At 51.4% G+C, this 13,704-nt stretch overlaps 1 protein-coding gene across 1 annotated transcript in view; it reads left to right on the top strand.

Annotated features, from left to right (window-relative positions):
• Nucleotides 1–6,213, top strand: part of PDE10A (phosphodiesterase 10A) — a 160,221-nt gene extending 154,008 nt beyond the window's left edge. Inside the window, exons 12-15 of the mRNA XM_066247818.1 lie at nt 16–127; nt 1,408–1,488; nt 1,834–1,922; nt 5,186–6,213. Coding sequence (XP_066103915.1) covers nt 16–127; nt 1,408–1,488; nt 1,834–1,922; nt 5,186–5,303 — 400 coding nt within the window. The 3' untranslated portion in view covers nt 5,304–6,213. The remainder of the gene's footprint in view (nt 1–15; nt 128–1,407; nt 1,489–1,833; nt 1,923–5,185) is intronic.
• Nucleotides 6,214–13,704: the final 7,491 nt, after the last annotated feature.

The raw sequence follows: 13,704 nt of genomic DNA, 5'->3' as shown, positions 1-13,704 counted from the left end.
GCTCCTGTGTTCCAGAGACCGTGTCATCGGTCTGATGATGACCGCCTGCGATCTCTGCTCTGTGACAAAACTGTGGCAAGTGACAAAACTGACAGCAAACGACATCTATGCGGAATTCTGGGCTGAGGTACGTCCTTGACTGGCCTGTCGCTGGTAGAGGGGAATGGGACAGTGAGGAGAGAGCAGATGTGCAGGTGGTGGGGGAACGATGTGCCAGCTGCTCCTGCTGCAAGTGACTTCAGAAAACAAGGACTGACCCCTGTCTGCACAGGGGAAACGTGGGAGCCGTGTTGTCGCGTCCGACTTGAATACGTGTAGATTCTCTGATCTCAACCGAAAGCCCAGGAACCCCGTCACCGCACAATAACGCAGCCATTTTCCTGTTTAATAGTCGCTCTGTCATTCATTCACTCAAAAAACGGTTACTGCTCATCTGCTTTAAAACAGGCCCTGACAGGTGTTTGGAAGGACACAGAGCTTCATGGGCTCTGCATGCCTGTGGTTAGGAACTCGAAAGGAAGGTCATTTTGTGCCCCTGACAAGTGAGGCTGTGCCAGGATAGCAGAGCGTTCAGCAGCAGGCGTGATACTCCCAACATGGCGCACAAGCATGTACGTTACCTGTGTTTGAACACCTCTTCCTGAGTAAACGGAGTGATAGGAAATGTGTGTTTTACCTCTTAATTTTCCTGTCTACGGCCACACCACCCTGAACACGCCCTGTCTCATCTGATCTCGGAAGCTAAGCAGGGTCGGGCCTGGTTAGTACTTGGATGGGAGACCTCTTAATTTTCCTTCTGGGCCACCCACGAGTAAGTGGAATAGACTTCTCCTGTTTACGGCAGCCCCTACATACCGGGGTTCCTGCATATTCAGAGTGAGTGACTAGGAGAAGCAGGTCACGAGGAGGGAATGACACTGTTCACAGGGCCTGAGCAGGGCCTGTGGCCCGGGAAGTGCTGGTGAAGGCCTGTGGCTGTAAGCTGCCCAGCCGCACTGCCCGTGACCCTGTGTCTTCACTGGAGCATTATTGGTCAGAAATCCCCTCTTGAGCCGCCCCCGGTCCATCGCCTGTGAAAACCGTTGGGAGAGCAGGTGGGGCAGGCCGGCTGTCTGTGCCTCGTCCGGCCCCTTGCTCTGTCCTGCGTGTCTTCCTGTGACGTCTCACTTTTGCAGTGAGCCCGGAGAGGCTGCTGGGCTGAGTGCTCGTGCCAGGGGCCTCGGGATAGACACCAAACAAGAACACGCTCTGTTTTCCATCGTCTTAACTCTTCATTATGTCAGTTGCCAAAAACATGACTCATTTTGAGAAAAACGAATGGTTGCGGGGAAGAGCCTGTGAGCAGCAAGCACTGCTCTGTAACCGCCGTTAGCCGAGAAAGCTGACTGTGCCTGCCCCTCCCTTCAGGGCGACGAGATGAAGAAACTGGGGATACAGCCCATCCCCATGATGGACAGGGACAAGCGGGACGAGGTCCCCCAAGGCCAGGTACGCACGGGGGTGGGGGGGTCCAGTCACCTGGGGTCGTCCAGGTCGGGCGGGGTGGGGGATGGGGCTCAGGCACCATTGTGAGTCTCAGGTACGGTGGGTGGGGTTCCAGCTGTCAGTGGAGGCCGGTGGGTGCGTCTCAGGGGTCTGGAAGCGAGGGGACACCTCTGCCTGTGCCCCAGCACCCCAGCTCCCTGCCTCACCTCTAGGGTGTGTTCAGTGCCCTGTGAGCCCCAGCCCCCAGCAGACCTAACGCGGAGGTTCCTGGGGAGGCCAGGAGCCCCCAGCGGCCTCCCGCGGCTAGAGCGCTAACGCCCTGTGTCTCTTGCCGGTGCCGCGGAGCAGCTGGGCTTCTACAACGCGGTGGCCATCCCCTGCTACACCACGCTCATGCAGATCCTGCCGCCCACGGAGCCGCTCCTCAGAGCCTGCAGGTACCTGGACCCCGGGCCTGGCGCAGGACGGGACGGCGGGAGGGAGCGGGGGCCCTGCCTCCCTGAACGCTTCTTACCCACATCATCCTCGTCTCATTGCCGTGTGGCTGTGTGGCCGCCCAGGCCTTGCAGGCTGTCAGGAGCCTGATTTACAGAGTCTCTCACCGAGAAGGAACGGAATGTCTCTGAGGGCTCAGCAGTCCCCTCCCCGTCCTGTCTGAGGACAGGCCAGGGCCGTGTGTCAGCGTGTCCCAGGCGGGAGCTCAGCTGAGGCAGCACTTACTGCGTGGGAGCCGCGAGCCTGAGTGGGGTCTTCCTTCTCTTTCAGTTTCCTTTTCCTCCCAAGGGAGAGGGAAGACACCTGTTACCTGTTCCTGTTTCTCATCTCTCACAACCTTTCTCTGTCTTTATTTTTTTATTTGAATCTGTTGGGATAATATCGGTTAATAATATCGTACAGGTTTCAGGTGCACAGTTCTACATGACGTCATCTGTATACTGTACTGTGTGTCCCCAGCCCAAGTCATGTCCCCCTCGTCACCATGTGCCCCCTTCACCCTCTCTATCTCCCCACCCCTTCCCTCTGGTCATCACCACACTGCTGTCTGTGTCTGTTCTTCTTTATTCTTTTTTTCTTTCTTTGCTTAATTCCTTCACATTTGTCACCCAGCCCTATCTGTAACCCTCCCTCCCCTCTGACAGCCGTCAGTCTCTTCTCTATGTCTGTGAGTCTGTTAATCTCTTTTGTTCATTAGATTCCACATATAAGTGAGATCATACAGCACTTCTCTTTCTCTGACTGGCTTATGTATTCAGTGTAATAATGGAATGTCCACCCATGCAGTTGCAAAGGGTGAGATTTCCCTTTTTTTTGTGTGTGTGTGTGTTTTTTTTTTTCTGAAGCTGGAAACGGGGAGAGACAGTCAGACAGACTCCCGCATGCGCCCGACTGGGATCCACTCGGCACGCCCACCAGGGGCGAGGCTCTGCCCCTCCAGGGCGTCGCTCTGCGCGACCAGAGCCACTCTAGCGCCTGGTGCAGAGGCCAAGGAGCCATCCCCAGCGCCCGGGCCATCTTTGCTCCAATGGAGCCTTGGCTGCAGGAGGGGAAGAGAGAGACAGAGAGGAAGGAGGGGAGGGTGGAGAAGCAAATGGGCGCTTCTCCTATGTGCCCTGGCCGGGAATCGAACCCAGGTCCCCCACACGCCAGGCCGACACTCTACCGCTGAGCCAACCGGCCAGGGCCAAGATTTCCCTTTTTTATGGCTACACAATAGCACCCCCCTGTGTGAATGGACCACAGCGTTTTTACCCACCGTCTACTGAGGGCGCGTGGGCTGCTTCCAGACCTTGGCTGTTGTAAATAATGCTCATTGAACATAGGGGTGCACATATTCTTTCAAATAGAATTTTGTGTTTCTTCAGCTATGTTCCCAGAAGTGGCATTGCTGGGTCGTAGGCAGTTCCATTTCTCATCCTTCAAGGCAATGACACTACTCTCCACGGTGGCTGCACCAGCCTGTGTTCCCACAGCAATGCAAGAGGGTTCCCTCGCTGTTGGAACTTACAAACTCATGTTTAAAGGAAAGCAAAAAACAGCGCCAACAAGATTTTTACAATCCTGTGCTTTTCTGTTTAAGTGAAACACAATGTCCACTTTGCTTTGTCGAGCCACAGCTGACCTCGTTAGTAGTTGCTCATTAAAATGATTTCTTGGGTGTGCCGCTGAAGAGAAATTGAAGTATCAGTTACAATCCAATCTCTAATTGTAAAAAAATAAAATAAAAACATATCTGAGGCAATAGGGCAATTGTTACCTCCTGCTTCTGGACGTCTGTGTTCCACGCTAAGTGTTTCAGAGCGGCGAGTGCGTGGTTGCGGATATCAGTGGGTCTGGAGCTGTTCCGGCAGCCTGGACGGGTTCTCGCTTTAGTGAGCTTGACAGAACCACACAGACCCGGAAGGGCCGTTTTGATTGTATTAACACTTAGTTCACTGTGTGTCCTTGAGAAAAACAGCAAAGTCAGTGTGTGTCTTTTCTGTAGTATAACCAGAATAGTTTCTGTAGGTTCTGGGGAAATGATACACAATGATCTCCTGAAGTTGAAGTCGCTGCATCTCCCAGGTGTGTATTTTAGGGGTTTCTTCTGTCCAGAGGTGTCTCAGCACACGTGTGCTCTGTAGGGACCTTTGTCAGTGCCAGGGTTGCCTTCTGACACGAACTCCGTGTGTCAGCAGGCAAGGTGCAAGGCGGGGAGTGGCGAGATCCCTGCAGGTCCCCGTGCGGGCAGGACGGCGGTCACATGGGGCGAGTGTCCCACGACAGGCAGCCTGTGAGCCACAGACACAGAGAGAGAGAGACGGGAGGGCAGGGGGAGTCGAGGCCTGTGAGCCACAGACACAGAGAGAGAGAGACGGGAGGGCAGGGGGAGTCGAGGCCTGTGAGCCACAGACACAGAGAGAGAGACGGGAGGGCAGGGGGAGTCGAGGCCTGTGAGCCACAGACACAGAGAGAGAGAGACGGGAGGGCAGGGAGAGTCGAGGCCTGTGAGCCACAGACACAGAGAGAGAGACGGGAGGGCAGGGGGAGTCGAGGCCTGTGAGCCACAGACACAGAGAGAGAGACGGGAGGGCAGGGGGAGTCGAGGCCGTGTTGAGACTGGAGTCACCAGGGCACAGGGCAGCTCTCCTGTGACGAGGAGATTCAGAAGTGTGTCAGGTGGAATTCACGGTGGCGTGTTGTGTGTGACGTGTGGCAAGTGTAGCTTGTGGTGGCTTTCTATGTACGACAGTGTCTACAGTGAGGCACCCGGCAGTTTCCGATGTGATGTGGCCTCATTTCCACCTGCGGAGCAGGGACTTGCTGGCTGTTTCCAGTGTCCCTCAGTGTCCCCACTCCCTCCCTGTTCACTGACCCCACGCTTCTTGGCAGGAACCCGATGGCCCTCCTTCGTCCTTCCCCTTCTAACCAGCTGAGAGTGGCCTGCCCTGAGCCCGGCTTGCCTTCTGCCCTTGGAGTCTGGGGCTGGGATTCCCCAGGATTTGGTGGTTGGCAGCTCTTCTGGGAACGCTGAGCCGCGGTGCCCAGTCAGAGGCCCATGGGGGCCGGCCGGGCCGGCAGGTTAGCTGCTGTGAGGGTCTGACGGCACCAGAAGCCGTGTCTTTGAGTCGCCCGTGGGGCGGGGTGGTTGATTTTTGAGGCACAGTCCAGAAATCCTTCTAAAGATGGGCACATCTTCCTAACCCTGCGTCTCCTGTCCTAGGAACAACCTCAGCCAGTGGGAGAAGGTCATCCGTGGGGAGGAGAGCGCCGTGTGGATCTCGTCACCACCGCTGGCCCTGGGCCCCTCAGAGAAGCCCTCTGTGAAGATGGACGACTGACACCCGCCTCCGGGGCCGTCCCGCCTACAGACGCTCACCTCGCTTCTTTGACTTTCTTCCTTTTGTTTTTGTGGGGCGAGGGGAGGCCAGCCTCACCCAGAAGGTGCCACCAAGTAGCAGCGTCCTGCAGGTGACCCCGCCTGTCTCATCCGAAATGCCCCCGGGCCAGAGACCAGCGCCCGCGGGACCCTGCTGGCTCTGTGAGCCGTGGCCCAGGCCTTCAGGACAGGACAGGCGTGACTCCCGAGGGTGCTGCTGTGTCTTTCCAGCGAGGGTTAAAATGGTACTTTTACGGTGTTGTCGGCTATTGTACCCACGTGGCTCTGATGCCATTGGTTACAAATGGGAATTTTTATATGTTACTGTTGTGAGTGTTCATGTGTGACCTACTTGTGATTAGTGTGACTTGTAGCAGATGGCCTCAGGGTGAGCGTCATTGAGGTTCCTGCCGTTCAGTGATGGAAATGGGTTCTAGAAGTCAGGGGGTCTGAAGTGTGTGATCTAATCTGTACTCAAGGCTTAGGTGAGCAGATCTAACACGGAAGGAGTGGGTAGACCGTCTGTCCCCGGGGCAGAGCGCAGACGTGTGTCACCAGGGAGCTCAGGCGTCCCGTGTCAGTCCACACGTCAGAGGACACTTACAGAAAACCTTAGTGCAGTCTTGGCAAACTCTCTAATCGTTTAGCATAAAGAAATCAATAAAAGCAAGGCACGTACATTTTCTAATGGACAGGTCTTATCGATGCAAAATGTAAATTTTGACTGATGATTTTTTATAATTTTGTTTGATGTCACTGAAAAATTTTTAGAATCACATTCCAAATGAAAATTTTATTCTACAAATTATTTCATTACCATTCATTTTTTCCCCTAAAATCAGATTAAATCATCAGCTTTAATTCTTTCATAAGGTTTTCCCCCACCTGCAGTATCCTCTCCCCTGGGTCCCCTCCTCCTGCTTCTCCGTGGTCCTGCGCAGGCTCCAGGTCCCGGCCGGGAAGGAGGGAGCCCGCAGCCGTCAGTCCGAGCGGCGTCTGTCCTCCTGCAGTATCCTCTCCCCTGTGTCCCTTCCTCCTGCTCCTCCGTGGTCCTGCGCGGGCTCCGGTCCCGACCGGAAGGAGGGAGCCCGCAGCCGGCAGCCAGAGCGGCGTCTGTCCTCCGCTCCCCTCCCCGCACAGCGGTGTCTGTGTGCAGCCCGCGGTGCCAGGAGTTTCTTCTGTCGAGTCTGTGCTGGGTTAATGTCCCCCCACCATGTGAATGTTCGGGGAAGTGCACAGCAGTAACCTCTGGTGTATACGCCGCCGAGGAGTGTAATCGTGGTCCGTACGAATGCTGTAAAGATTCTCAGCGCGGTGACGCAGTCCCCTCTGGGCCCATGGTGAGTCCTGACCGGAAGGAATTCCGCGTCTCGGAACGGGACAGGCTGCTCCTGCAGACAGAGCCAACACACCGTTCACGTGGCAGGAAGCTGGAATCCTGCTTCTAATAAAATCAGTTTTAAATACTCTTCTACACACTCAACACTGTACACATGTTGTTCATAGGGGCCTGGTCTTTTGCAAAAAAATAAATCGGTTGTTTCTACAACGTGGTTTATTTATGTTGTAGCAAAGGGAGCTGTACATAAATGTTCTTATTTTAAAATTAACACTATGTGTTCAACTTCCTTCTGGGCTTCTGAGAGTTGCCATTTTCCCTCCGTGGAGCCCGTTTGCGATTGTAATTACACAACGTGGGGTAAAGGAAGTAGCCGAGAGGGGAACACCGCTCCAGCCAGATGCACACCTGCCTGTGGCTGTACACACATGTACATATGTGGACACACCTGCCTGTAGCTGTACACACATGTGTACGTATGTGGACACACCTGCCTGTAGCTGTACACACACATGTACATATGTGGACACACCTGCCTGTAGCTGTACACACACATGTATGTATGTGGACACACCTGCCTGTGGCTGTACACACATATGTACGTATGTGGACACACCTGCCTGTAGCTGTACACACACATGTGTACGTATGTGGACACACCTGCCTGTAGCTGTACACACACATGTACGTATGTGGACACACCTGCCTGTGGCTGTACACACACATGTACGTATGTGGACACACCTGCCTGTAGCTGTACACACACATGTACGTATGTGGACACACCTGCCTGTAGCTGTACACACATGTACGTATGTGGACACACCTGCCTGTAGCTGTACACACATGTACATATGTGGACACACCTGCCTGTAGCTGTACACACATGTACATATGTGGACACACCTGCCTGTAGCTGTACACACACATGTACATATGTGGACACCTGTATGCAGACACACTCGTGTGTGTGAGAGAGCAGACACCTCCATGAAAAATAAAAATCAGCCGTGTTGAAATAAACGTATGTTGTTTGATCAAGGGCTGGCTAGGAAGCTTCCTCCGCCGTGTGGGTGTTGTCATAGAACTGGATTTTAAGACGTTCCATGTTCCACGGAATCCAAATTTATGAGACGGCCCCACCTGGTTCGACTTCAGCCACAAGCGTGAATGCAGTCACCTCCTCAACTTGGAGATTGAATCACACAGGGGGTTGGGCATCGTGTAAGGTTGTTGTTCAATTAAAAGGATTTTAAAAGAATGCATGAATTCTGCTTCTTGATATGGAAAACAGTTCACAGTCGGGGTGGGGGTTCTGTGGCTCTGTGGCATTTGAAGATTGCTGTTCTGATGGTTATTACAGGATATTCTTTGATTTCCATTTAGCCAGTGGATTATGTGACTGACCTCTGAACAGCTTCCCAAAGGAAGAGGGATGAATTGATTGGTTGGTGGATTTCTTGTGAAATACTGTCATCATAGAGACAAAGTTTGAGCAAAAGACTGGATTCTAATGTGAACTATTAATATTGTTTTATCATGTGTGAGATTTACTTAGGAATCATAGATTTGCCTGACCTAAAGGGTCCCACAATGAGATGATGTTTATTACTAATCTGTTTTTGGAAAAAAAGAGAAAGAATACCACTAAGGGTCATTTTCCATGTGAGCAGATATAGTTAGCAGACAAACTCTAGAGTTCTGATGTCATCTTTTCCCCACATCTTTTCTGAAAAGGGCCGATGGTTTCTATTACCAGAAGTTTTGACGAGCTTCTCGTGAAGGTGGTTTTTCACATGGGGTCAGGTCTTGTTCGGGACTAACCTTGGCTGCCCGGCCCTGAGCATAGGCCGAGTCGTCGATTCGCAGACGACTTTCTGAAGGTCTTTCTGAAGGTCTGCTCCTGATCCTGTGGTTTGTTGCTGATGTGTGACAGACCGGGGTTTCCATGATCAAATGCCACTGCTCCATTATTTCTTCCAGAGGTAGCAAGTTTATTTCGTTAATTAGAAATGTTCTTTGGAAAATGCATGCCAGAGGACCTAAGGAACTTGGGCGGTGGAAGAACATTCTAGAAAATGCAAGCATCTTCTTAATTCGTAGAGAACTTGAGAGGAGCACAGTGAGTTTGGAAAGTGCTTCTCCGAGGTGGCTCTCTAACCAGGGTGGGGACAGGGACCCGTGCTCCGGCCGGCTGCGGTGCTGAGAGGTGTGTGAGCCGCCCCTGCTTCCTGTCCTTCCTGACCCTGCTCGCAGAGGCCGGAGAAGCGTCCCTGCAGGTGACCCGAAGGGCCACTCGAGGCCACCGCTCACAGCCACATAAACAACTCTCTCGAAGCTAGATTTGTCCCGAGTGGGTTTCCTCTTTTCGGCATGCTTTCTAGATTTTGTTTTTTTAACTTGGTGCAGTCTCGGTGAACTTGGCTTTACGGGAATGTTCAGTGCACTGGACCTGGCGCTCGTAGCTGCTAAGTCCTTCGCCTGCCTACCCTCAGTTTCTAAAGTGCATTTGGTCTGGAGCGTTCTCAGCTGCTCTTTGAACTCAAAACGAAGGTTGTGAGCTTTAACTAGGACCGAATTATTCACCACGCCTTGGGCTGTGCCTTGCTTGACTTTAAAATACTGTAATCTTGCTTCTGCAGTCACATCTTTTTTTTTTTTTTCCTTTGCTTTTCTTGCTTAACTCTAATGGAAGACATTTCAGGGGACAGACCCATGGTGCATGGGACCCAGTGCAATGAGCAGGACCATTCTCTCCTCACAGATTTCACTCTGATTTTATTTGCATGGACCCTGGTGATGACAGCCCATGAATATTCAGTCTTTTTTTTTTTTTTGCAGCTTTCAAGAACTGTGTTATGATTTTTTGGGGGTTCAGGTACATGCGCATGGGTTTTTAGATTTTGAAAATCACTTCTCTCTTTATATATATTTCCAACATGCTTTCTACACTTGCCTGACTTAGAGTTTAATTCTTGAATGACATTGATTTAGTCACACCCGTGCATCTCTTCTGTTGCCAGTGTCAGCCAGATTTACCGTACAGTGTACCTTAGCTGAGTGTGCTATGGGGGTACGGCCCCCTGCTTGTCAGGAGCCCCTGGCTGTGACGTTTTTACATTTGCATAAGTATTTACCTGCTATACACTTTGCAGATGTTTTTAAAAAGTCGTATACTAAATTGAAATCAGTGATATCCAATCAGCATACCTTTTTGCTTTCTGGCTTTTTTTTTTTTTTTCCTAACTGGACGTTTTGATTGTGTGAAGCATTCAATACATTGATGTGATTGATGTTAAAAAGAGCAAAAAAAAAAAAAAAAAAAAAAAAAAAGAAACAAGTTTCAATGGTGTTCTGGTTCTAAATTATTACAGGATGGAACAAAGAGAAAGACATGGGTGTTCCCCAAGAAACACGTTCAGAATCCATAGAAGCATCGCTCTCTTCCCTCAGACCGAGGCTTGTCCCTCCGTGCCCCAATAGGGCAAAGCAGTGCCCCGTGGTCTCAAGGGTGTGTGTGACTGACACCCCATGGGCCCACGTGGCTCTGCAGACACAGGTGAGGTCACCCAGGGACTCGGACAGAAACTTCCAGCTGCATCCGGGTTGCCCAGTAGAGAAGTCAGTTAGCAAAGGTGCTTTTTAGCTGTTAGTGAGGTACCGTGTATTTACAAAAGCTGAAATGGGCAGTTTTTATTGCTATTGCAAGTTGAGTTTTAACAGGGTATTGATTGCTCACCTAAAGTACCATCAAGTGACGGGCCAGGCAGTCCTATAGAAGTGACATAGGGGAGTGTTTCCCGATGATCTGTCATATGGTGTATATTCTGTGTTTCTTTAGCGTGCAAACTGAAGGTACAGTATATTTACCTGTAGAAGAAGGCATTGGTTGCTGTACAACACCCCTACCTGTCCACCAGACCCAGCCCAGTGACGCATTTGAAATAATGTGCTCGCCCAAACACTGTGAAGCGGTTACCAAAATTTGTAGAAATGCAGCATTTTGACTCTTTCTGAAAAGAAAAGATGACTTTCATTCCAAGTCCATATGAACAAGAGCTCCTGTCTCCCTCCCTCAGGCACCTGAGAGCCTGCTGGGGACAGTGTCCCGCCCCTGCGACCCCCAGAACTGCTGGGGTGCAGTCAGTCACACGGCTCACAGTGGCAGTGCACCCCACAAACCAGTTTATGGTCGACGACCCCATACCCCAAGGGCTGCTGGGCTCACTCTGGAAGGAGAAAGAATTTCAAGTGAACAATACCCAACTGTGTTGCAGTGGATGAGTACATTTCAAAAAACAATTATTTTCTATGTATAACAGAAACCTTTGTAAAGATGCACACGTGCAATAACTTAAAGGGGTCTCCACTTGGCATTTATACACTATACATACTGTACATGTGTGTAACTTTTTCATGTATTCATTTGCAGTCTTTGTATTTAAAAGAAACCTTTCCTGTCATGTTTGTATGATAGAACGGTAGCCTAAGGCAAAGTGTAAATAAATTTGTAATTCGAGCAGCTGGTTATATATGCATCTGTGGGTGTTACGTTGCCAAACCTACCTTTGTTTTACTCACATGCTTAGGAGCAGCGGGAAGTCTTCTGTTGATATGTAATTATACATATAAAGTATATATATATATCTATATATATGTATGATACACGAAGTGTATTTAGAGATGTTCATAATTTTAATGGATAACCTTCGGTGTGAATAATTTGAATACAGAGTTTTTAAAACATCACCTTCCTCGATCACGTGCCGTCATTTGTGGGGAAGGTAAGAGGCACCTTCGTGTGTCGAGAGGAGGCGGCTCGGGAAGTTGGGGTGCAGACGCTCCAGGCTCTGTTGCTAGGAGACAGCTAAGTTCACGCAAGAGGGATGTGGGATGTTTCGCTTCAACCATTTGCTTGTAGAAAGGGTGAGAGAGCAACGTTGCGTTTTACTGAGTGATGGGTTAACTCCACTGCGTCGTGTCAGAGGGTGAGGAAGATGGGGGGGCTGGTCTTTCTGAAGGTCTGCTCCTGATCCTTTCAAAGCTGCTGAGACCCAGGCCCTGCGAAGGTGCCTCCGGGCCGTCAGGGACCTGGTGACAGCTCACAGTCCTCGTGGCTCAGGGGGCAGCAGTCCAGGGTGCGTGCACGGTGAGGCACCAGCCTGGAATTCTTTCTGCCGCAGTGAAGACGCTCTAGGCTCAGCCTCATGGCGTGTTGTGGCAAGTCCACTCACGGCTTTATCTTTAAAGCTCCACTTAGAGAATTTGTGTTTCTCGGGCTGTCTCCCCTCATCACGAGGGGCAGATAGGCACATGATAAATGTTCGAGAGACATGATACATATTCAAGGCCCAGGTTAGAGGTCAGCTCCCTCCCAGACCTTCACTAATCATGAACCAGCGAGAGCTAACATTGGGAGTGAAGAAAATCGGTATTTACCGGAATAAAGACACATGCCAGTGTCCACAGCCCTGTTAACTAGACAGAAGTGCCCAGAGCCTTGAACTAGGATTCTCCGCACCTCCCAGCTCTTCCCTGGCCCTGGCCTCTGCTTGGGCAGGACTGAGAGTGCTCTCGAGAGGGTTCTTATTAACTGGTCACTCCCTGCAAAACTAGAAGATGTCTACTGCGTTCAGATAAATGTCACGGGTTCATCTATCTGCAAACGTGCTTGGCAACGCAAGGTGCCCACGGGTTCTGCCAGGCCGATCTGAATTTGAACCCATAAGTGAACGGTGCCTACGGGGCTTTAGCACCGGCCTTCCTGGACCTCCAGTGCACCTCCCTCGCATCTGTTACCTACAGCGGGGGGAGCCCCGAGGAGCAGCACCTGCTCAGATGGCCCTCTGTCCACCCCACGCCTCCCGGCCCTGACCGGACAGGGTCAGAGGCAGGACAGGCCGTCCCGTGGGTCTGGGTGCAACGTCACCTCACCAAGCCTCTTGCCACGTTCTGTCACCTCCTCTGTGCTGCTCCTGTCCATAACCGCTGCTGTCAGGGCCACGGTGCCATGAGAGAGGGCGGGAAACACACACTTACAGGCCTGACCGGCACACCTGGGCAATACGAGGTTTCTCTAAGTCTGCAGTAGACCCCCCGCCCCGCCACGCACTGAGTCTGACCGGGCGGCGCGAACGAACTCCGTCCATCTGCCCCGCCCCCCCTTCCAAATAAAACAGGAGCCTCCGCCCTTCTCACCACGGTTGACATTTGTCCTCGACCGCTGTTGAGCAGAGAGAGAGAGAGAGTGACCAGGAAATAAAATCAGAAGTTATTCGAAACATCAACTTCCAAATTCTTATTTACCAGTAATGGCACTCCGATCACGTCTAGCCTTTTGGAAGCCGGCGTCAGAGCTTCTGTAGAGAACTCTTGTTCTTAGAGCATGCCACCTGCTCAGTCATAAGAAAAAAAAACAAAACAAAACATTTATTTAACACAGAATGACCGAGACATAAATACACTAGTCTACGTTAAGAGAACACGGGAAAGGTATGCCTGACCTTGCAGTAATTAACTTGGAGGGGGGGAAGGTTTGTATTAAAACACCCTGTTTTCTAAGCCTCGGGGGTCGATGGAGTTTTGTCCACATGAAGTCATGACTAGGGGGTGGGACTTGGAGGGCATTAGCCAGTTCCACCTTCCAACAGCCGTACGGGATCCTGACCTGTCACTCCTGACAGACGGTCACCCGACTTCGCACCATTCCAGGGGGAGAGGAACACACAATCACAGTGTATGTAAACCAGGCCTCTGTGTGCAGCGCCAGTTGCCAGAACATTCTATCTACCGTGGTTGTGGGATCTGCAGCTTCATAACGTCTACCCTGAGATAACCAGTTCCCACGCTAAAAAAAAAGAAAAAAAAAAAAAAGAAAAATTGATCTAGGACCTTGTGCTATTCTGACAGTGCTTCCTCCCCACCCCAGGGTTTGCCCTTGGCCTTCTGCTGGCCATTCCCCGCTCCAGAGTGAATTAAAGTTCACGGACGGGCACTCGTCTGGGCATCCGCCCCCCACTCCACC

The sequence above is a fragment of the Saccopteryx bilineata genome, chromosome 12 (assembly GCF_036850765.1).
Source record: "Saccopteryx bilineata isolate mSacBil1 chromosome 12, mSacBil1_pri_phased_curated, whole genome shotgun sequence".
In the NCBI taxonomy this organism is placed as follows: Eukaryota; Metazoa; Chordata; class Mammalia; order Chiroptera; family Emballonuridae; genus Saccopteryx; species Saccopteryx bilineata.
The sequence above is the reverse complement of the archived record's forward strand: the minus strand, read 5'-3'. Positions and strand labels throughout refer to the sequence as shown.